The sequence below is a fragment of the Sciurus carolinensis genome, chromosome 14 (assembly GCF_902686445.1).
Source record: "Sciurus carolinensis chromosome 14, mSciCar1.2, whole genome shotgun sequence".
NCBI classification, from domain to species: Eukaryota; Metazoa; Chordata; class Mammalia; order Rodentia; family Sciuridae; genus Sciurus; species Sciurus carolinensis.
Window position 1 is genome coordinate 9,617,551 of NC_062226.1, and position 23,779 is coordinate 9,641,329.

At 41.8% G+C, this 23,779-nt stretch overlaps 1 protein-coding gene across 7 annotated transcripts; it reads right to left on the reverse strand.

Moving 5' to 3' along the window:
- Window positions 1-228: 228 nt before the first annotated feature.
- On the reverse strand, window positions 229-23,758 carry Rabepk (Rab9 effector protein with kelch motifs). 7 transcript variants are annotated; one of them, XM_047524261.1, is made up of 10 exons: window positions 23,713-23,731; window positions 23,451-23,579; window positions 20,552-20,592; window positions 15,819-15,877; window positions 13,100-13,257; window positions 10,697-10,849; window positions 6,903-7,064; window positions 4,527-4,676; window positions 1,949-2,098; window positions 229-1,590 (listed from the first exon to the last, which is right to left on the reverse strand). In XM_047524261.1, exons 4-10 carry the CDS (start codon window positions 15,869-15,871, stop codon window positions 1,301-1,303), a joined length of 1,116 nt encoding a protein of 371 aa, XP_047380217.1. In that variant the 5' UTR covers window positions 15,872-15,877; window positions 20,552-20,592; window positions 23,451-23,579; window positions 23,713-23,731; the 3' UTR covers window positions 229-1,300. The 7 variants fall into 7 exon arrangements, with proteins under 7 accessions (XP_047380217.1, XP_047380216.1, XP_047380223.1 ...); XM_047524260.1 differs by having other exon boundaries at window positions 23,451-23,758; XM_047524267.1 differs by lacking the exon at window positions 6,903-7,064 and having other exon boundaries at window positions 23,451-23,758.
- Between the last annotated feature and the right edge of the window lie 21 nt (window positions 23,759-23,779).

The following is a 23,779-nucleotide window of genomic DNA, read 5'->3' on the forward strand; positions in this document are numbered from 1 at the left end:
ATTTTCTACATTTAGACAAGAAGACCCTAAGTTGCTTAGCTGGTTCCAAAGTTGGCAGTCTTCCTGCCTCAGCTCTCTTGTCACTGGGATTACAGGGATAGGTCATTGTGCCTGGCTTGATTCTCTTAAGAATTGATGGAGGTTTTGTTAGATTTTCAATTTAAAAATACTTGCCCCCCCCCCCCAAAAAAAAAAAGGAAGGGGCCTGATCAATGATAACTTTTACACACTTAGATTTTCATTTATTTTTAATTTTTGTGGTGCTGGGGATCAAATCCAAGGCTTTGCACTTAACCAAGCATGCACTGTGCCACTTAGTTGGACTCATTTTATAATCTTAAAAGGTAAACAAGATGTACTTTGAGCCCAGCTACACTAGTATCTCTTAATGAAAATTTTCAGTGGTAGTAGGGTAGCATCTAGATGGTGAGCCAAATACTAAACTGTCCCACTTGTAAGACAAAGGCTGTGGTTGTGTTAGTCTTAGGACTATTTGAGTTGGCTTCTCGAGAAAAGGGATGGTTTAGGTGGGTGGTAAGTATGCTCAATAAATGCCATCTTTATTGTCTGGTGCTAACATGAAATCCTAGACTGCCCAAGGATAAGTATTATGTAGAGGGGTAACCAGCTGGAAGGTTAACTTGCTAAGGATGGTAGACTGGGCCCAACACCAATTTTTTCTGAATACTAAGGCTTATACTTCTGCATTGTCTCAAAAGCATTTGGGTAGGCCTATAGTGTAAGAGAAGGTCTGCAGGCCAAGCCTAATCAAATGTTAAAAGTGACCTATCCCCACAGGCTATCACTACTGTGCATCAAATAGTCTGCCCCTCTCTATAAGGATCAACTAATGAATATTAGCAAGAACTTCAACTGGTAAATGTCTACTCTAATGCCTGTGACTTGTCTTCATTTAGCACCAGCCCCCCCGCCAACCCCTGCCAGTACTGGGGATTAAACCCAGGGGTGTCTACCACTAAGCTACTACATACATCCTCAGCCCTTTTTTATTTTGAGATGGAGTCACTGAGTTGCCCAAGCCGGCCTCGAACTTTTGAGCCTCCTGGGAGGTTCAAAGTCACAGGGATTACAGACATTTGCCACCAAGGCTCATTTTTACCTAGGTTTTACTGCTGGTAAAACCTTTTTTACAATGGAACTTTCTGTGTTAGGCTGTCTAGTTGTTTCTTTACTTACCAAACTAGGTAAAAGCAAGATGGATATATTGTACAGAAAATATTTTGAAGGCATAAAACCGTTAAGGTTTCACTTAACTTTTATGAAAGTAACAAACATTTTTTTAGTCAATTACCGTCACAATACAATCATTATAGATTTCCCCTTCTGTATTCATACCACCAAACACAAAACAGAGCAGTATGTCACTCCGACCTTCCTCAGGTGAGCTGCCACATTGTGCCACTCTGTCGGTGGAATCCCCTTTCTCAATTTCACAGTTTAGGGAAACTGAATTTGAGTCTTCTTTTTCAGAAGTAGATGTCACTGGCCATGGAATGATACACATGGAATGATCCAAACGTCCAGAGGGCAGCAAAGTATCAAATTTAAGCAGGGTCCAATGCTTCTTTTCTGTTAGGGGTAAAGAACCAAAGGTGCATGTTAAGAAATTTCAAGGGCTGGGGTTGTGGCTCAGTGGTAGAGCACTTGCCTCGTGTGTGAGACACTGTGTTTGAGTCTCAGCACCACATATAAATATATGAAAAAAAGGTCCATCAACTACTAAATATTAAAAACATTTCAAGAGATGCTCAGTAATTTACTGCATCAGCTAATGAGGGGGGAAAAAAACCCTACAGATAGTGTTACTGTTTTAATGATGTCATTCCCTGTAAGTTTAACTTTTATTTCTTTAGATTTAGACATGGAGGAACTAAACTGAAAAGCCAAAGCACTATGTCACTTTGCAAAGCTTGTTTGCACCACTCACCTATGTGATACTGGTACATTGTGTCCAGTGCTCCAGTGGGAGTCATTCCTCCAAAGACATATATATGTTTTCCCAAAGTCACAGCTGAGTGGGCAGCACAGCCTGCTGGAGCAGCCCCTGTGGGACTGAGCTTCTGCCACTTCATGTCACCTGTGGAGAGAGAGTTTTGGCACAGTATGGGCTAAAATGTGGTTTCAAACTTATTTAATGCAGTTTGCAAATCAATCACTGAGGTCATTCACTAGGAACTCATGAGAGGTGACAGAGCAAGGTCTAGTGTGCATAAGAATTACTTGGGAGTGGGGCTTGAATGGGTAGTCTAGGGAGGGAGGGAAATGCTCAGTGATCTATAGTTTTTGCAACTAATCTACAGGATTCTGCTGTAGTGGTCTCTGGAACACATTGAGAAATATGATGCAACCTTACATAATGACTATCATCTTTGTTTGGTAAACTGAGCATTTAAAACACATGTACAGGGGCTGGGGTTATGACTTGGCAGTAGGTGAGGCGCTGGGTTCGATCCCCAGCACCACATAAAAATAAATAAAAACAGGTGTCTACCTACACCAAAAAAAATATTTGGAAAAAAAAAAAAAGGTGTAACACATGCTTATGTGTTTTCAATACTAAGTTATTCAGAAAGCAACTTTGTAAGTACTGGCTGGTTACTTTCAGTATCTTGTTCACTTAATTCTCATAACAGCTCGGTGAATTGCTATTATTTGTGCCTACCCACTTCTTACGGATGAGCACAAGGGATTATTAGAGAGGGAAAGAGGCTTGCTTAAGATCCCACAGCTTGTAAGTGGTAGAGCTAGACACACATTCTGAGGTCCTGCTCCAAAACCTGAGTCCTCTACACTTCAATTTGCTACCTCAGCACCTACTTGCAAAAATTTTTTTTTTTTTTTTTTTTTTTTTTTTTTTGTACTGGGAAGCCCAAGGGTGCTCTACCTCTGAGCTACATCCCCAGTCTTTTTTATTTTATTTATTTTGAGACAAGGTCTCACTAAATTGCTTAGGGCCTTGCTAAATTGCTTAGACTGGCCTCAAATTTGCAAACCACCTGCCTTAGCCTCTCAAGTCTCTGAGATTACATGTGTGCGACACCATGCCTTGCTTCTATCTATTTTTGCAGAGATGATTTGCATTTTTCAAACAAGAATTTAAGAAGCAAAATTAGTATATTACTATATTTTAGGTTTAGAGAACTATTTGAGTAAATAGGAAAAATAGACAGGAAATAGTTCTTCAGCACAAGAGAAAAGGACTTCCTTTTTAAAAATAAGCATGAAACCCCAAGTGACTGCCTGCAAGAAATGCTTCTCTAAAGACTGAAGATCCTTTCCATCTGTCAAAATGAGACAGGGTCAAGTATTTGGGGCCATAATGCTGGCCAGTGCAGGAATCCCAGCCAGCATCCCCAGGCTTCAAAGAACCCAGTGCTTGGTAAGGTTGTCTGCATAGGAGTGCCCATGCCTTTTGCCCATGGTTTCATTGGTCTTGGAGTCTAGAGCAATGCAGAACTGTTCATTTATTAATCTATCCACTCATGAACAGACGTATATCCATCACCCAGAATGTTCCAGACACTGTGCTAAGTGCTAAAAATACACCTGTTAACAAGAGATGAGTCCCTGACCAAAAGGAGCTCACAACCCAAAGGAATGACCCAGAGGGAGACCAGGCTCTCCAGGGCCTGGCAGTGTCCTTCAGCTACTTAAAGACAATTCTCATGTTCTAATTTTCTTTTTCTTGTGTTTTCAAATGTTTAGCCTGAGAAGCACGCAATTCTGGTCTTTCACCTTCAGACATATCCTAAAATGTTACCCTGGTCCTGTGTGGGTAATGATGAATGCCTGAAATTCAGTTGGAGAACACAAACCATAATGAGCACGGCATAGTGGTGCATTCCTGTAATCCCAGTGACTGGGGAGGCTGAGGCAGGAGGATTGCAAGTTCTAGATCAGGCTTGGCAACTCAGAGGGGTCCTGTCTCAAAAATAAAAAATATAAGGGGCTAGGGGCTCTCAGTGGTTAAGCACACCTGGTTCAATCCTCATTACCAAAAATAAAAAAGAAAAGCACATCTAATAGAGTTTGTTTTTTTGTTTGTTTGTTTGTCTGTTTTTGTTTTTTGATACAGGGGATTGAGTCCAGCGCCTTGTGCATGCTAGGCAAGTACTCTACCCCTGAGCTGGATCCCCATCCCTTTTTATGTTGAGACAGGGTCTCACTAAGTAGCCTAGGCTGGCCTTCATCTTACTAGCCTCCTGCCTCAGTCTCTGGAAAAGTTGGGATTCCAGGTATCCACCACTGTGCCCAAGTTTGTTTAAAAAAAAAAAAAAAAAAGCAGCCAGGAGTGATGGAGCATGCCTATAATCCCAGCTACTTGGGAGACTGAGGCAGGAGGATCACAAGTTCTAAGCCAACCTGGGCAACCAACCTAGCAAGACCCTGTCTTAAAATGGGGTTCAATCCCAGTACCACCAAAAAATAAATAAATTAAAAATAAATAAATAAATAAATAAATAAATTTTAAGCAGACAAGTGTCCATGCTTTCCACCCTACTTACTTGTATTGATGCAATGGAGGTCATCAAAGAATTTGTCCCCTGCCAAGCCTCCATGGATGAAGAGCTTTGTCCCTGCTGCTACCATCACATGACCATGCCGGGGAGATGGAGGACTTCCAGATGTCTTTGGCTGTGACCAGGTCAGAGTATCTAGAAAGGTAAATTCACTGGCATCAAGTGGCAAAGCTATGAAGCAAGAAACATACCCAAGCTTCTTTATCCCTCCCAGCAAGCAGAGATACTATAGGAGGAGCTTCCTTCTTAGAGACCAACCTGAGCATCCAGAACATATTTCCCTTACTCTGCAGCCTGCACAGCCTCTGCCTGGATGCTTCCAGGGCTGGAGGGCACACTAACTAACATGTTTGCCCCTTCTTTGGGGAGTTAGGAGGCCATTTCTTGTTTTTAATTGAAATAATCTCCCCTGAAGCTTCAATCTAGAACTTCCCAAAAGTTAAAATGAACAAGTAGACTTCTTCTGAAACAAGATTTTTTTTTTTTTTTTTGTAACAGGGATTGTACCCAGGGGTGTTCAACTACTGAGCCACATTCCCAGCCCTTTATATATTTTTAATTTTGAGACAAGGTCTTGCAAAGTTGCTTTCAGCTTGCCACCCTCCTGCCTCAGTCTCCTGAACTGCTGAGATTATAGGCATGTGCCACCACACCTAGCCATTCCCTGCCCTTTTTATTTTGAGGCAGGGTCTCACTAAGTTGCTCAGGGTCTTGGTAAATTGCTGAGACTGGCCTGGAACTTGTGATCCTCCTGCCTCAGTTTCCTGAGTAGCTGGAATTACAGGCATGCGCTATGGCACCTGGGTAGGATTTAGTTTCTATAGGTGTAAAATGGGGATAGAGGCAATACCTAATTTTCAGGGTTGAGGTGTGCATTAAATGAGATTGTGTACATAGTGTATCTATTTTATATAAATGTTTGTAACACATACAAAGATTAATATATACAAATGTTCACTGTACCAATGTCAGCAAAAAGCTAATCAGTAGGAAAATGAATGAATAAAAGATACACATAGAAGGATATGCTTTGCATGGAAATTGGTACTGACTTAGATATTCATAAAGCATAATTTAAAAAAGAAATAACAACAACAATAATATAGTTAATATTTATTAGGTACTTTTTATGTCCCAGGTTGTGTGCTATATACTTTATCATATTATCTCATTTAATCTTTACAACCTCTTGCTGTTGTGTGACTTGGGAGGCTGAGGCAGGAGTATCGTAAGTTCAAGGCCAGCCTCAGCAATTTAGCAGGACCTTCAACAACTTAGCAAGACTGTCTCAAAATAAAAAACCTAACAAGTCAGGTGCAGTGCCACATCCAGTAGCTGGGGAGGCTGAGGCAGAAGGATCACAAGTTCAAAGTCAGCCTCAGCAATTTAGGAAGGGTCTGAACAACTTAGCCAGACCCTGTCTCTTAATAAAATATTAAAAAGGGCTGGGAATGTGGCTCAGTGGTTAATTGCCCCTGGGTTTAATCTGTGATTCAAAAAAAAAAAAAAATTTGTGGTAAGCACTACTATTTTCTCTATTTTACAAGTAAGCAGACTAAGGCCAAGAGAGATTAAGTCATTAGCCTAAAGTAACAAAGAAACCTTGTATCAGATCTGGTTTTAATTCGGGTTGTGTGGTTTCAAAGTTTATGCTTTCAACTACCAAGACCTACCTCTACTCTAAAAGAAAGATGTACTTCTGGGTATGGTGGCACATGCCTGCAATCCCAGTGACTCAGAAGGCTAAGGCAGGAGGATCTCAAATTCAAGACCAGCGTCAGCACTTTAAGGGGCCCTAAGCAACTTAGAGAGACCATGTCTCAAAATAAAAAATAAAAAAACTGGTGGTGTAGCTCATTGGTCCCTGTTTTCAATTCCCAGTGCAAGAAAATAGATAAATGAATACAAGCTGCAGAACAGCATGTATAATTGGATTCCATGTATGTGTTTTTAAAGTTTTTATAATTTCAAAATTCACAGAAAATTCACATATGCACCTGTACACAAGACTGTATGATTTATAAGTGCATAAAAAAGTCTGGAAGGAGAGGTAAGAAACTGCTAATGGTGTTTACTTGTCTAAAGAGTACTAGGGAAAGGCTGAAGAGGAAGCATTTACTTTTCTACTCTATGAACTTTACTGTTTGAATTTTTAAAATTGATCATGGATATCTTTTCAATGCAAATGTTGCTACAAAAAGAATCTATATATCAGCTAAGGAATATACCAAAGGAGTCTAGAAGCGGGAACTTGGCCACAGTTTCACTTTCTATCTTTGCTTCCTATACATGGGTAAACTGCAGGCCAAGACAGTCCTGAGCAGGTTAAGTGGCATCCCTGAGGTTCCTGCTAGTTCATACTTGCATCAAACACATGCAGCTTCACATCCTGCACAGGCTGGGCACCTCTCTCTCCACCCCCAAAGACATACAGCTGGTTTCCAATAGCTGCCGATGATGTGTGGAATGTTCTTGGAGATGGTGGGGGGCTGGTCACTTCTGGTGTCGTCCAAGTCCCAGTTTCTGGTCCAGAGAAAAGGCAGGGTTCTAAAACTCCAGGCTTACTCTTTTTTTTGTGTGTGGGGGTGCTAGTGACTGAACCCAGGGTCTTGTGCATGCAAGGCAAGCAGTCTGCTATTGATCTACAGTCTCAGTCCTTGACCTTGACTCTTGGTAGAGGTAGGTAGGGTCACTTTATTACCCTGATCCTTTAGAGGGACAATGGAGTTTTAGGTAAGAAGCTCAAACTTAGCCAGGTGCGGTGGCACATGCCTGTAATCCCTGCAGCTCAGGAGGCTGAGGCAGGAGGATTGAGAGTTCAAAGCCAGACTCAGTAAAAGCGAGGCACTGAGCAACTTAGTGAGATCCTGGCTCTAAATAAAATACAAAATAGGGCTGGGAATTTGGCTCAGTGGTCAAGTGCCACTGAGTTCAATACCCAGTACCAGCTCCCCCAACAACAACAACAAAAAGTCAATATCCCCTTTCAACCCTTTTAATACTTGATTGACTACCCTTCCCTGAGTTCACTCAGAGGAGCTCAAAATTTGCTAAAATTCATTCCAATTAGATGCCAGAGTCCAAATGTGCCAAATTCCCCAGAAAATGTAGCCATTAAATGAAAGTAGACAATATTATTACAGTTTCAGTACCAATAATAAGAGTTCTTATAAGATAATAAGTGCTAAATAAAGCAGTGCAGTGGTGCACACCTGTAATCCCAGAGATTCGGGAGGCTGAAGGAGGAGGATGGCAAATTTGAGGTCAGCCAGGACAACTTAATGAGACCCAATCTCAAAACTTAAAAAAAAAAAAAAAAAAAAAAAAAAAAAAAAAAAACTTTAGAAAGGGCTGAGGAGGTAGCTTAGCTCAATGGTAAAGCATCCCTAGGTTCAATTCCTGTAGCACACACACATGTACACACACAAAGTACTAAATAAATGTTAGATTTCCCCTGTTATACAGAAGGAAATTTAAGCAGAGATAGATTTATCACTTATTCAAGGTGACATGGCTAGTAAATGGTTGAGTTGGGATTTAAACTACTTTAATAACACTAGGATCTATTATTCTCCTCTTCTGACTTGAAAATGAAAGCTCACCACCTGGTAGATACATAGAAGTTTCTTCTTTCTCTTTAGAATAAAACATGAACTCTATAGAAACAGATGTATTAACTGAACACCTTCTTTGCCCTGAACACTCTGCCATTCCAAATTTCCTCACTCAACCCTTGGAGGTGGGTAAAAAGTATTTCCATTTTGCAATGAGGAAACTGAAACTCAGAAACTTAAAATTCTGTCTCCCAGGTCACAGCACTTCTGAGAAGGAGCTTAAACTCATGTCTGTCAGAGTCCCACAATGGCTCCAACCCAGCATCCCAAGGATTAGTTCTTTTTTTTTGGTAACTTTTTATTTTTTATTTTGAGACCAGGGTCTTGCTAAGTTGCTGAGGCAGCTTTGAACTTGCAATCCTCCTGCTTCACTGGGATTGCAGGCATGTGCCACTGTATCCAGCCTGAGGATTATTTCTTGCCTGGAAAATTCTATGCCTTTTGTAAAAGGTCTGCATTCAATATGCAAAATGCTGCACGAAGCATCTGCAGTACGTGTAGAACTCAAACATGAACCTGGAGACTTAACAAATCCCAGCCTACATTCAAAGCAAAAGATAATCATGTTGGTAGCTATGGATGTTGGACAGTTTTTGGGTCTTAGATTTAGAAGGTACACAAGTCAAACATCAGCACAATCCACAAAGGAGTCTTAAGCCATTTGAAGGACTTGCCCTGGCAACAAAAGCAACTAACAACTCAGATTTTCCATGTTTCTTGGGTACTGTGTCAATTATACTTTCCAGGAGGAAAAAGGATATGGTGAGGAAATCAATTCCTTTGATAGAAACTTTCCAAAGTCTCACTGTGTTTTCGTTTTTGTTTTTGTTGCTACTGTGGATTGAACCCAGGGACACTTAGCACTTAGCCATACCCAGTCCTTTAAAACATTTTGTTTAGAGCCTCACTAATTTGCTAAGGCTGGCCTTGAACTTGAGACCTTCCTGCCTCAGACTCCCAAGTCCAGGGGATTATAGGTGTGTGCCACTACGCCTAGCTCACAATATTTTATTTAAATGAATACCATCAATGAGAATCAAAAGGGTAGGGTTCCAGAACTGATTTCCATTTTCCAAATCATACCTACATTAACCATAACAACTAACAAATACTGAGAGTTTTAACTCTTTGCCAGATATCAGGTTAATTTGAACCCTTGAGAAATTAACAAGGGATGAAACATTACTATCCTGATGTGACGGAAAATAAATCTTAAGCAGAGAGAGGTTAAAATACTAGCTGAAGGTCATGGATAGTACCTAGAAGAGGAGATCTTGATCTGCATTTTTTTTGGGGGGTACTAGTAATTGAACTCAGGGGCACTGACCATTGAGCAACATCCTTCTTGTAATTTGTTTAGAACCAGGGTCTCACTGAGTTGCTTAGTGCCTTGCTTTTGCTGTGATTGGCTCTGAACTCTCGATCCTCCTGTCTCAGGCTCCTGAGCTGCTGGGATTATAGGTATTTGCCACCATGCCTGCTCTCGCCTGTATTTATTTTGTGTGTGTGTGTTTGTGTGTGTGTGTGGTGCTAGGGATTAAAACCTGGGACTCACGCATGCTAGGCAAGTGCTCTATCACTGGGCTACATACCCTTTTATTTTGAGACTGGGTTTTTCTAAATTGCCCAGGCTGGCCTCAAACTTGCAATCCTCCTGACTCAGCTTCCTAAGTAGCTGAGATTATAGGCATGTGCCACCACATCTAGCTTGTAAATAATATTCATAAAGAGAAAAATAAAACAAAATTTAAAAAATTTTCTGTAATTTAAAAAAATTACAGAAAAGTTCAGGGCTGGGGTTGTGGCTCAGTGGTAGAGCACTTGCCTCACATGCGTGAGGCACTGGATTTGATCCTCAGCACCACAGAAAAGTAAATAAAATAAAGGTATTGTGTCTATCTACAACTAAAAATTTAGGGAAAAAACAAACAAACAAACAAGTTCACCTCCTGTAGGTAGCTGAGCAACCTCCTGGGAGTGATGCTCTCAAATTGCTTTCCCTTTGATAAAACTATCAGTGAGACCAGTCAGGGACCAGGCAATTTTGGCTTAAAGAAGCATACCAACAAGTCCTGAGGCAGAGTATCTTAACTTTGGCATTTACTGACATTTTAGAGCAGTCCTGTCCTTAGAGGACATATAGTAGCATCTCTGGGCTCCAAATACTTGATGCCATAGCTACCCTGACCCCAACTGTCAAAAACAAAAATATTTCCAGATATGGTCTAATCTCCCATGTGGGGCATAAAAGCCCCCACTAGAGAACACTGATCTAGGTGATCTGGGTTCTAGCCTGGTTCAGTCACTGACTCCCTGGTAACTTTAGGAAAGTTACATCCCTCTCCCTGGATCTGAGCTGCACACTTAGCATAGCTGTTCTCTGAAGTTCCTTCCAGTTTGGATATTTGAAGAGTTGATAAATTCCTGTGTTTTATGAGGTCAGAAAAGTTAAATGGATTAATTAGTACAATCTGAACATACTGGAATTGAAAGTAGATTTATGTGTGCATGATGAAAATAAACCAACTGTTGGTAACTTACCAGGATTCAGAACTTGAAGACAATTTCGGTTTCCTGACTGGTCGGCCCCTCCAAATACCCAGATGTTGCCAGGTGTGCAGGAGGGAATGAAGCTGGCATGCTCGTACCGTGGCAAGAGGCCCCCGCAGGTGGGTAAATCCCACTGATGTGTCCCTAGAAAACATTTCACCCAGTTCCTCAGTTGGAGCTGTCAAATGCTTATGTTGATTGACAAATTTGGGGAGGGTAGTTAACAAAAGACTGATCGCCCAAACGAACAACTATTAAGTCACCTAAGGGAATGTGGTCAACCTCTGAGAAGATTGATAGTAGACATTTTGGGGGCTATCTGCCTAGTCCATAAGCCCTCTTCTATGGAAACTGTCCCCACTCTCCCTTCCAACCACATGGGTAGAGCCTAGACAAAATGTTTGTGCAACACATTGACTTTCTAGTCTTAGTTAACTGAGTCAGAGGTAGCCAGTTAACCTAAATGGCCAATCAGATCCATTGTTTCTACTCTCTCATGAGGTTGGGATGTGCTTCTTGCCCCTGGATTCTGCAAAACATCTCTGGTATCTCTATAAATTTCTCTCTCTCTTTGCTGGTTTAAGCGGGTTTCTCTTAACTGCAACTAGATGATTTTTGTTTGAACCAAGTTCACTGAACAATAACACCTGACCTATCAGTTGTTTTACTAACACCTAACCTATCAGATGTTTTAGTTAGTAAACCCTTTCCATAGGGTGTTCACAGGCACTATCTTTTTGGATCATTATGGTGGCCAACTTAAGCAGGTTATATCCACACCACATTGTACACTGAGGTCCAGATGGTTTAGCCAGGATCACAAAGCTAGTAACAAGTTACAAGGTGTAACTTTGGGCTGGGTATGTAACTCAGTGGTAGAATGCTTGCCTAGCATGTGCAAAGCCCTGGGTTTGATGCCCAGTACTGGAAAAATAAAAAACAAAACAACCAAAAAAAATGGTCTGGTTTCTTAGGATAATTTTTGTGCGTATGTGTGTGGTAGGCCTTGCATGTTCTAGGCAAGCATTCTATCACTGAACTATGTCCCAAGCCCATCAATTTTTAAATGTACACTCCTTACAATTGATTTGTAATCAACACATGACTAAAACAAAAACAAATATTACATGGAACTAATAATACATATATGTGGATCACCAGTTTTTTAACTTTTTCCCTATGCATAGCACATAGTAGTCACTGGTTCATTAGTTTGTTCACTTACTCATTCGTTCATTCAATGATTGATTCATTCATTCACCCAAATACTAATATAGCATCTGCTCTGTGCTAATTGCTCTGGTAGTGGCTGGGGATACAATGATGAATAAAATAACCACGTTTCCTTGTTTCCAAGGAGGTAATACTCTGTGGGGAAGATCCTTAGGAAACAATCCCATGTGCTATGGACTATGAAGGGGGAAGAGGATGGGAGAGTAGAATACTGTGGACCACAGAAGAAAGTAGTGACAAAACTATCCAAAAGTACCAGGGAAAGCTTCCTGACAGAAACAACTTTACTTTTTTTTTTTTTTTTTTTAGTATCAGGGATTGAACCCAGGAGGGCTTAACTGCTGAGCCACATCCCCAGCCCTTTTCATTTTTTGAAATAGGGTCTTCCTAAGTTGCTGAGGCTGGCTTTGAACTTGGGATTCTCCTGCTTCGACTTCCTGAGCTGCTGGGATTACAGGCATGAGCCACCATACCTGGTCAGAAATGACATTTAATCTGGGATTTGGGAAGAGCTTTCCATGCAGAGGGAATAGTCAGGATATGCATGGCTTGGAGGTGGGATATTCAAGATGTATTCAAGGAAATGAAGGCTATTTAGTGCAGCAAATGTGTGCACCAAGAAATGAGGCTGGGAAAGGCTTGAGAGGGGCCTGATGGGGTTGCACTTGTATTTAAGACAACATTCTCTGGAAATTCTGGTTTGGAAAATGCACTGTACTGTGGGTAAACTTGGAGGCAGGGAGACCAGCAAGGAAGTGATTGTAACAGTCTAGTTAAGAGGTAACAGTGGCTTGGACTATAGTGGTAGTAGTGAGAATGGACCAACATGGATGAAGATAGGATATATTGGCAACCTGATAATTCATTGGATATGTGGATGGAAGGAGAGGTAGGAGTCACAGATGTACCCTGGAGAAATATATAATGAATCAGTGATTGGATGTTCTGGGCTCCATATAGGCCCATATGGGGTCTGACCCCTGAAACAAGGAGGTCCTGGTCAGGTGGATATGTGCCAGAGGTCTGCTGAAACCTGTCAGTGATGCACTTTTTTTTTTTAAAGGAAAACCCTGCTGTTAGGTCAGAGCTGGTATTGTGAAGAATGCTCTGCTCACACCTGGTAGCCCAAAGCCAGCTGTGTTCTGTAGCTGTTCATCTTACCCAGATTCATGGTGTGCACATCTGAGAAGCTTCTGTTTGGATTTGCTCCTCCAACAATGACGACCTTCCCTCTCTTGGCATTGCCAACTGGGGGTAAATATGAGCAACTATGGCCAACTCGAGCACAGGGGTTGTCTCCAGGGGGAGTCAAGGTGTACCTGCCAAAAAGAGGATGTAGTCAGGAGGCCTGAGCACAGAACAAGTGTAGCGGGTGTGTTCTTTTCATTCCTCATGAAATGTTCACAGAGTGAAGGGACTGGATACATACACAGACACTTTAATTGTATCCAGCAATGCAGCACTTCCCTGATCAATAGTAGTATCTTCCTTCTGCTCACAGCCTTTGGTTTTTCAATTTTGTCACTACTTCCATCTTGTAGTAATCTAAGGGAGATACGCTGAGCTGGTAACGACCCATATGGTGGACAGGAAAAATAACATCCACTAATGTTCACTGTTATGTCTTGGCACAACAGTGCAGGGATCATAAACATGGTTTATGAATTCAAGTCTCAGCTCCAGTACTTTCTAGATGTGTGACCTTTTGGAAGTCCCTTAACCTTTCTGAACTTCACTTTCTTCATTTGTAAAACAAGGAGAGCAACATTTCTTACCTCAAAAGGTGGTCATGAAAACTCAACACCAGTAGCAGTGTACAGAGGGTTTTGGTAAAGGGTGGCTAGAGCACTAAGTGCCTTCACAAGGACACCTACAGCCCTAAGGCTCTTGCCACTAACCAATGATGTCTACCTGTCCAGAAACATTTTCTAGAATCTGAGGATTTTAAGAGCCTTTACAGATCACTCACAAAGCTCAACCTGATGCAAGCAAAGCTAAGTCTTGAAAAGTCAAATACAGGATCCAGTCATTCCTGGATGCTAACTGAGAAAACACATTTTAAGTTTCATGATTAGAAAATTCCCTAGCTGTTTTTCAGACCATGTTTTGTTGACATCTCTGATGTTTGGTACTCCTAATCCTCCTCTATTTCTTCTACCTTTCCCCCAATCTTGCTTCCGCACACCCCTACCTTTTGAATCTCTACTCACTTTTCTGGTGCCTTTTTCTGTTTCCTGACAATCTCCTCCTAATTCTCAATATCCTCAGAAACCTCTTTTCCTCAGTCTAAATTTGCTTCAATTGCCACCCACCTCTATAATCATCCATGGTTTCCAAATCTCTATTTCTTTTTTTTAAAATATTTTTTTAGATGTCGATAGACATTTATTTATATGTGGTACTGATAACCGAACCCAGTGCCTCACACATGCTAGGCAAGCTCTTTACCACTGAGTCACAACCCCAGCCTCCCAATCTCTATTTCTTGTTCAGATTTCTTTTGACTTCCAGATCTGCATACCCCATTACCACCTGAATAATTACTAACAATGTGCCCAGCCTGCTGAAATCACAACCCTGGTTTCATTTCATATGTATAGAAGCACTTTGAGGATCAGTACTATTATCACTGTTTGAGTTTTATGACTGAGGAATTGAGGCTTAGAAAAGCCCAAAGATCAAATAACTTACCTCAGAACACATACACATCCAGACAGATGGTGAATAAGACAGGCCTCAAAGCCCTTACAAACTAGTTGGGAAAAAATAGTAAATGAGTTCACAAATATCTATTTCAGGACAAGACTAGACTATTTGTCCAGTACAAGACAAATAGTATGGGAATGTATCACAGAGGGCCTGACCCTGTAATGAGAGATGGGAATGGAATGGTCAGACGAGGCTTCCTGAAGAAGGACCATTTGAACTGAGATGTGAAGTAGGAGTAGAAATTAGCTGGGGAAAAGGGATGAAAGTTGGAGGGAAAGAAAGGACCAGCATGTACAGTGCCTGAGTAGGACACTGACGAAAATGCTAAAGAAAGAGAGAGAAAAAGAATAGATAAGGATATTTAAAGTAGGAAGGAAAGGCAGAACTGATTATGCAGGGGCCAGTGGAAGAATATAAGCAGTCTGTCGATTTTTCTTTTTTTCCAGTGCTAGGAATGGAACCCAGGACCTTGCACATGCTAGGTAAACACTCTGCCACTGGGCTCCACCCCCAGCCCTCAAAAGGGTTTTAAGCTAGCGAATGCCATGATCAGATATGTGTTGGGTCCTGAACAGGATGAATACTGGGTAGCCATGGAAGGTTTTCCTTCAAGGTCCTGTGGAAACACTGCCACTTCTCTGCAGTTTTCTTTGACCCTGACTCAGCAATGATCACCTGCCATCACCATCACCTGCTTAGTCTATAGCCCCCACCACACAGAGACTGTTGATCTTTGGACCTGCAGGACCTCCACAGCAGTTGCCCCTGTCAGGCCAGTGTTGCTGAATGAAGGGTTGGTTGAAAAAACATCTAAGAAACAGTGAAGCCAGTTTAATGCATATTCAATTCCCTAAAATTTTTAAAAATGAGTCACAGCTCGGGGGAAGACACCACATTGGAGCTAAGGATGCCAGATGGTCAGTGCCTTGCTCTTCTTGGTAAATGGATTTTAATAAAATTAACATCTGCTCTATGATAATTATTGCCCCCCATCTTTCCTCTGAAGACCTTCTCAGACAGTTTCATCTCTACCTTTATTCATTGATGACCAAATATGTTAGTAAGCACTTATAAATGAAATAAAAACTCTGTGTGTATGTGTGTGTGTGAGAGAGAGAGAAGAGAGAGAGAGAGAGAGAGAGAGAGAGAGAGAGATTCTTTTTTTACAGACCATGTTGCTTTCCTGGGCTTTTCTCCAGGTTCCAAGACTGGCAGCTGCTTCATGGTGTCCTGTATATAAGAAGGAAAGGCACTTTTTAGACATGTATGATTATTTTCTTCCTAATATACAGAACAAATCAGGTTACTCTCCCTTTTAAAACCTCTCCTGTTGAGGGGCTGGGGGTATAGTTCAGTGGTGCAGTGCTTGCCTAGCAGGCATAAGGCCCTAGATTTGATGTCCAATACCGCAAAACAAACAAAACTTTCCTGTTGAATGTACCAATGTCTAAGGCCTGATTAATCTGAATATGAATCATGAACCTTTTGATATATTTTTCTTTTGCAGTGCTGGGGGTTGAACCCTTACCTAGTAAGTTGCTAGGTGAGTCCTCTACCTTTGAGCTTTACCCTACAGCTTTAACATAATTTTCTTATTTATTTATTTATTTTTTTTGAAGTGCTGGGGATTTGAACCCAAGGTCTTATGCTTGGAGGCAAGCACTCTACCAACTGAGCTATATCCCCAGCCTACGTAACTTTCTTTTTTTTTTTGGGTGCTGGGGATCGAACCCAGGGCCTTGTGCTTACAAGGCAAGCACTCTACCACTGAGCTATCTCCCCAGCCCCATAACTTTCTTGATATAACTACATAAGTTTTGTTGGCTAAAATTTTTCTATGTATCCTGTGATTCTCAGGGGGAAGGGACATATACCAAAATTTTAGAGTTTGTAAGATGTTTATGTTTATCAAAAGATAAAACATCCTAAGAGACTGAGAAATATTGAACTCTGGGATAAATCTTGGCCTCATCATAACAGAAGGTCAGGCCTTCTGATGTTAATCTATTCTCTGCAAACTCACTTCCACACTCTCTTGCAATACTGGGCTTTTTGTTGCTCCTATAATATGGCAGCCCATTTTATGACTTGCAGCCTGAGCAGCTTCCCATATGTGGAATGTCCTTTCCCTTCTTGTATACTCCCAAACTTCCAGTCAACCTTTAAAGCCCAGTTCAAGTATTCCTTCAAGATAAACCTCTGGTTTTTTGCTTTCCACTTCTACTCCCCCAAGTTATTTCCTCCTATCGCAGGGCTCTGACATTTTCTTTTAAGCTACTATTTCAGGAATTATTCTGGATATAATTATCTATTCAAAAGTCTCTATATTAGGTTCTAGATTAAATTCCTAGAGTGCTGGGCCAGTATGATTTGTTCTGAGAACTTACCAATGGCCCCGGAATAGAGCAGAAGTGAGGGATGAGTGAATGAAGAAAGAAAATGAATTATGAAAAGATAAAAGGATAAATACGCACTGAGGCCTAGGACACTGACTACTGTCCCGAGAACTCAAAGCTCAGTGGGAGGTCTTTGCGAGGACAGAGGCCTCTTGCAGCCGCCCCTGCTAGCCCCCTCCCGGAGTCCCATTCTTGCGCGTGGTAGCTCTAAGGGACAGGATACAGGGCGAGAAAGAAATGCTGGAGGCCAGGTCGGAGATCCGGAAGCAGCCCTTTCCAAACCTCTTGGGTCCACTCCCAAGTAAAGAATGCGCCCGACAGTCCCTGGCATCGCGCTCAGAACCCAGGCCCAGCGATTCCCAGTTCAGGACTACTTTACCTGCGCAGCTTGGGCCAGTCCCTGGCCGTGGCTCCGCCCCCGCAGGGGCGGGACTCAGGCCATCGCCCCACCCCACAGGCCCCGGAAGCAGGTCGGGGCCAACAGCTCTGCGTCTCTGGCTGTTAGCGGCCTGAGGGGGATGCGCAAAGGGGACGCTCGGGACCCATGTCCTCTAGGAACCGGTCGGGCTCTCCCTGGGGTCCTCCCTCCCCGACGGAGAAAATAAGCCAGGGTTACTTGGAAACGACATACAAACGTCTGCTTGGGCAGCTGGTCTGTCCTCAAGGCCAGTTCAAGTTTGGTGCCTTAAGTAGCTGACTCACTCCGTTAATTGCCATTTGTAATTACAGCGGACTCCGATAACGTGCCTGGCCTTTAGGAGTTTACAGTCCAACTTGAGAAAGGTTAAACAAAAAGACAACTAGGAATGATTGTAAAGAGTGCAAGGAATTAAAATGCTTATCACTTCTCGGAGAAGTGACTTATTCCGGGACTCAGTGTCCTCTACAACATGGAGCTAATCAGATTTCTATCAGTCGTGCTAGGGAATGCAGTAGATAAAGTGCTCAGCACCCAGGTGCTGGCACCGAGCAGGTCCAATGTGAAGGGATAAGGCTCTTTGGGGCAATACACGAACTACTGTGGGTAGGTATGCTCATCTGTATTTTTAAATTCTAATTAATTTTTCCCACTGGGGATTGAATCCAGGAAACTATATCCCCAAGTCTTTTTTTTTTTTTTTTTTTTTTTTTTTTTGAGACTGAGTCTTGCTAAGGTACCCAAGTGGGCTTTGAACTTGCCTTCCTCCTGCCTCAGATTCTCTAGACACTGGGATTACAGCCACCCAGGATTAGCTTTTTATTTTTTAATTTAGGGCTGGGCTAACAAGTTAGGCCTCACTAACCACAATGAAATCATATGCAACCTTATCTTATTGCTGTCTTTTTTGTAGTGCTCAGGATCAAACTCAGGGCCTGTGTGCACTAGGCGAGCACTCTATCGCTGAGCTACACCTTCAGCTCCTGCACTATCTCTGATCCACATCCTAACCATAGGTTCCTTGTGACTTTCCTGAAAGGGTGGCTCACCTATGTCTGATTCAGAGAACCACACTCTTGAGCAATAGTGTTGTGTCCTAGGTACTAGAGGAAATAACTAAGAGTGGAAACAGTAGGAACTGTAGGACTATGGTACTACAGTAGTTTAGTGGAAAGAGGTCAGAATTACTTGTGTTCAAATCCAGGCTCTAGCATGAACCATCAAATTCTGACACTGGGCAACTTTATTGCCCTCCTTGAACCGTAGTTTCCTCATCTATGTGATGGGGATAATAATACCGACCATACAGAGAGAGGGGTGGAGGGGATTTGAAAATACAGGTGAAAGGTCATTTTGGTAAATTTTTTAACTACTTGAAAGCATAACCAAATTTTATGAACAAAGTGAAATTTGAAGGCTGCAGCTCTCCTCACTGCTCAATGATCCTATTTCCAACACCTAGAGTCTTCATGAATTCCCTGTTAATGGAGAAGACCCCACTCACTGTCAAAGAAGAGTTTAGGGGTATCCATCCATTCTGCTCTCCTTCAGGAAAGAAAACTAAGGTTGGCTGTGCATTATGTCCACACACATCTAGACAGTGATTTCTGCACAGAGCTGCAGAATACTCTGGTCTCCTGGATCTTTTTGCTAGGTCTACTTCAAGGTGTCATGCTATATGTGGCATGAAGTATCATGTTAAGAAAAACCAGAAAAGGTCTGTGAGAGAAAAACAGTCAGGTAAGGTGGCGCATGCCTATAATTCCAGCAACTCAGGAGGCTGAGGCAGAAGGTCTGCAAGTTCAAAGCAAGTCTCAGCAATTTAGTGAGGCCCTGAGCAACTTGGTGAGACTCTGTCTCAAAATTAAAAAACAAGGGCTGGAGATGTAGCTCAGTGGTAAAGTGGTAAACTGTCCTTGGGTTCAATCCCTAGCACCAAAATACAAACAACAACAATACCAGCAACAAAAAATAGTAACCACTCTTCCCTGTGGTTTTGGACTAAAAATCACATTTGAGAATTCTGGAAGGAACATTTGAAATCTGTTTTAAAAATATGAGTCAAGCTTTTTGGTTCCTGTGATCCAGAAGAGCATATGCGTTGTGATTGTCCCTGCAGGCGGTGGGCGATCATAAGTGGAGCTGAAACCCGGGAACTCGAGTTACAAAGAAGGAACTGATCAGGTAAATACAGGACTCTGTGTCCTCAGAGAGCACAGGATGACCACGTAGGAGACCAGCAGGAGAAAGAAGATTAGCAGGCAGATGAACCCACTGTAGGCAATGACAAAGAGCCCCAGAGGTGGGCAGAGAACATAGAATCTCATCAGTGTACCATGATTCCAGCAAAGACAGGAGAGGCACAGAAATGCCCAGCGGGGAAGGACCAGAAGACATGGGGTCTCTGCCCCAGTCAGCATTGGCAGAGTACACAGGCACAATCTTCCCTAGAAATCATTGGGTAATACTTGGAGCCCATGAACTACGTTATTTCCTTGTGTAACTGTAAGAAATAAAAATTAGGACAAGAAAGCGAAAGTGTGAAAAATTCTTTCCAATAGAAAGAATCCTGTGCAACAAGAATATCACTGAACAGGATCTAAAATGGAAACTCAATATTAAAATTACATTGATTAAATTCCATTCCTATTTTTTATTTGTTGGTTTTTTTTTTTTTGTGTGTGTGTGTGTGTGCGCGTGCGTGCAATGTGTTAAAAACAGCATGAGATTTTGCAATCTGTTACTGGACTTGTAGTATCACATTTTAAAGTTTTTAAATAAAGCATGAATCCAGAAATTCTCAAAAAAAAAAAAAATGTGAGTCAAGCAGGCATCGGGGTGCACACATGTAATCCTAGTGACTTGGGAAGCTGAGGCAGGAGGACTGCAAGTCCAAAGCCAGCCTCAGCAAATTAGCGAGACCTTAAGCAACTTAGCAAGCCCCTGTCTGAAAATAAAAAATAAGAAGGGTTAGGGATGTAGTTCAGTGGTTAATGCCCCTGGGTTCAATCCCCAGTACCAAACAAAATATGACAACAAAACAAGACACTAAAATGAAATTCAAGGCCTAACAAAGTAAAAATTACTTACCACGTAAATGGCAGAACTGGGAGCAGCCCAGATCCTCTGTTCTATGGAAAGAAGACAAAGAACACTTTGCAGTCATTGAACTCTGTGTACTCTTTCTGACCCAAACCATTCAATGTATCTCGCCTTCCCTAAGAACATGCCCAACACTCTGAGGGATGCCTTCCTCCTCTCTGCTGTGGACGTGAAGAGTGAGGTTCACTCAGTGAGGTGGGTCTGCAAAAGGGGCTTCTTGCTGCCAGTTTAGTAATGCACTGCCACTTCTCTTCACCAGAGGGTACACCACTGGCCCATTCACTGATTTACCAGCAATGAATGCCGGTGACACTTCCTTTTAAGCACTTCGCAGTTTATATAGAAGCTCATATTCATCCTCCTTTTGGTCTTTTCCATTCTGAGAAGGTATCTTGAGTAGAATTTATTCCTAATTATTAAAGTTCAGAGATGAAAAGTGAATTACCAGCTTTCTCAAGAGGATTGCAATAAAAAGAAGACCAATTAATAGCATCTTTTTCCCATTTGCAAATTTTTTCCCAAAGAAATTGAGTATGTTATCCTTTTATTTTTTCAAAGTCTTAATGTTACCTCTTGAGAAAAATCTTCCCTGGGCTGGGGTTGTGGCTCAGTGGTAGTTCGCTTGCCTAGCATGTGTGAGGCACTGGTTTGATCCTCAGCACCACACAAAAATAAATAAAAGTTATTATGTCTATCTACAACTAAAAATAATTTTAAAAATTGCAAAAAAAAAACCTTTCCTGTCCACACAATACTCAGTGCTAACAATTGTAGAGCCTTTACTCTGTGCTAGATGTTGTTTTAAGTCATTTTCATATATTAACTCTATGTTTTAAACTTCAGTACAAGCCTATGAGGTATTATTTACATCTCTATGAGGCAGGCACTATTATTATTATTGACACGTTGCAACTGGGAAAACTGGAGCTCAAAAGGATAAATAACTTGCTCAAAGTCACACGGTAAGTAGTAGAACCTGGACTTGAACTCTGATCATCTAGTGCTAGAGCCTGCAAACTTTATTTCTGATAATCTTGTCAACCTATAGTATGCTTCCTCTACTCCAATTTTCTTAACTCATAATATCTCCTTATTTCCCTTTTGAGTACTAATCACACTTTGCAATTAAATATTTGCTCATTTCTGTGTTTTTTGTTTGCCTTCCCTACCAAACTGTAAGCCCCATTAGGGCAGGGGCCTTATCTACCTTATTCACATCATAGGCACTACATAAACTATGTGTTGAATGAATGAGGAAATGAATGCTTTGGGGCATTATTCATTTTGTAACAATCTTTTTCAAGTTAATTTTACTTTGAAACAATTTCATACTCACACTTGCAAGAATTATGCAAAGAACTTCATTCAGAAATCTCATTAAAATTTTTTCCATCGAGCTGGGTACAGTGTGTATGCCTATAATCCCAGTGACTCAGAAGCCTGAGACAGGAGGATCACAAGTTCAAAGTCAGCATCAGCCAAATAATGAGGACCTAAGTAACTTAGCAAGATCCTGTCTCAAAATAAAAAACAAACAAACAAACAAATAAAAAACAGGCTGGGGATGTGGCTCAGTGGCAAAGTGCCCTAGGTTCAATCCCCTGTTATAAAATTCTTAAAAAAAAAATTCCATCAAGGTTAGAGGGATAGCTCAGTGATAGAGTGCTTGCCTAGCGTGTAGGGGGTCCTGGGTTTGAGCCCTGGCGCCACAGTGGGGAAAAGTTTACCCTATGGTCTCCAAAAGACACTCTAGAACAAGAGGATTCAGTCCTGGATCTCTTTCTCTTTTTGCACTGGGGATTGAATTTAGGGGTGCTTTACCACTAAGCTACATCCCTAGTCCCTTTTTATTTTGAGACAGGGTCATGCTAAATTGTTGAGGCTGGCCTTAAACTTGTGATTCTTCTTCCTTACTGGGATTATAAGCATGTGCCACCATGCCCGGCAATCCTGAGTCTCTTGAGCAACAAATACTGATGGTGCACTTGCTACTATGGACCATGTAAGTCTTCTATTATCTCAGTTGCAACTACTGCCCTTTTATAGTACTATACAGCAGCCTTACTAAACAAGTTAGATAGTTTTACTCCTGTTTAAAACCTGCAATAACTTCCCATTACATCAAAAGTTAAAAAAAAAAAATACTCCATATCTCTCTGATCTTCCTTACGCTTACTTTGCTCCAACTACACTAGCATTGCTTGTACCCCAAAACTTTAGATATGCTTCCACTTCTGCATCAGCTCTTCCATACGATTTCCTCCAGGTATCTGCTTAATTAACTCCCCCACGTCTTTGTTATTTCTTAAAAATGCATTACCCCATCTCTCTTCCCCTGTTTTTTTCTCTCCTAGCACGTTTTAATGCCATAGTAATTTATTGTTTATATTGTCTTTCTCTTCTAGAATGTAAACTAAAGGTTGAGGATAAAGATTTTTGTATTCTGTGTTCGCTGAGTAACTCAAGTGTCTACAACTGCATATAGTACATAGCTGGTGCTCCATAGGTAGCTGTAGAATAAACTAGCGTTAAGGGTATACGAAGTGCCAGGTACTGTTCTTGGTACTGGGGATACAATAGAAATACCTCCCTACCCTCGTAGGACTCATACAGAAGTACGCTTAAGTCAGTAGCCCATTTTCTATTCCTGGATCCACCTTTTCTTTCCTATGAGATTGGGCAAGTTTAACATCTCCGGCCTCGCAGCCTTACCAATCGTTACAAGGATTAAGAGGGGGAAAAAATAGCTTCTGTATAGCACTTTAATATTTGTTTCCCTTCCTTCCTAGTCGGAGAACTGGGAGTCTTGACATCCGTGCCACAGGTCTAGACAAGGTCTTCACAAGGCCTTGGAAAGGTGCAAACAGGTTGCTATAGCCAGGCTTACCCAATTTTTAACTGAAGATGTTCTGATGGGAGAGTGCTTAACAGGGTCGGCATGAGAAACGAGTGAATGCCCAGTCACCCACTTCGCCGTTCTGCCTCGGAAAAGTCTCGCCGGTTCCCCCAGGAGAGTCTGAAGGAAGGGAAGAAAAAGAATAGTTGGCCACACTTAAAAACTACAAATCCCAGCTCGCCTCGCGGTAGACAACTACGGGTCCCAGCCGGTTTCGCTGGCCGGAATGAGGGGGTCATTTCGGGATTGTCACCCGGCTTCAGCCAGAGAGGGCGCGGGGCTGGTCGAGGCGGCGGGGAGAATCGACCAAGTTCTGACGT

Bases quoted from the DNA above. Each gene is read 5' to 3' on its own strand.
- Rabepk (XM_047524260.1), bottom strand. From the start codon at position 15,871: ATGAAGCAGCTGCCAGTCTTGGAACCTGGAGAAAAGCCCAGGAAAGCA. The intron at 13,258-15,818 runs GTCTGTAAAAAA...TCTTTTTGGCAG, and splicing joins AAGCCCAGGAAAGCAACATG to GTACACCTTGACTCCCCCTG. The intron at 7,065-10,696 runs GTAAGTTACCAA...TCTCTGGACCAG, and splicing joins TCTTCAAGTTCTGAATCCTG to AAACTGGGACTTGGACGACA.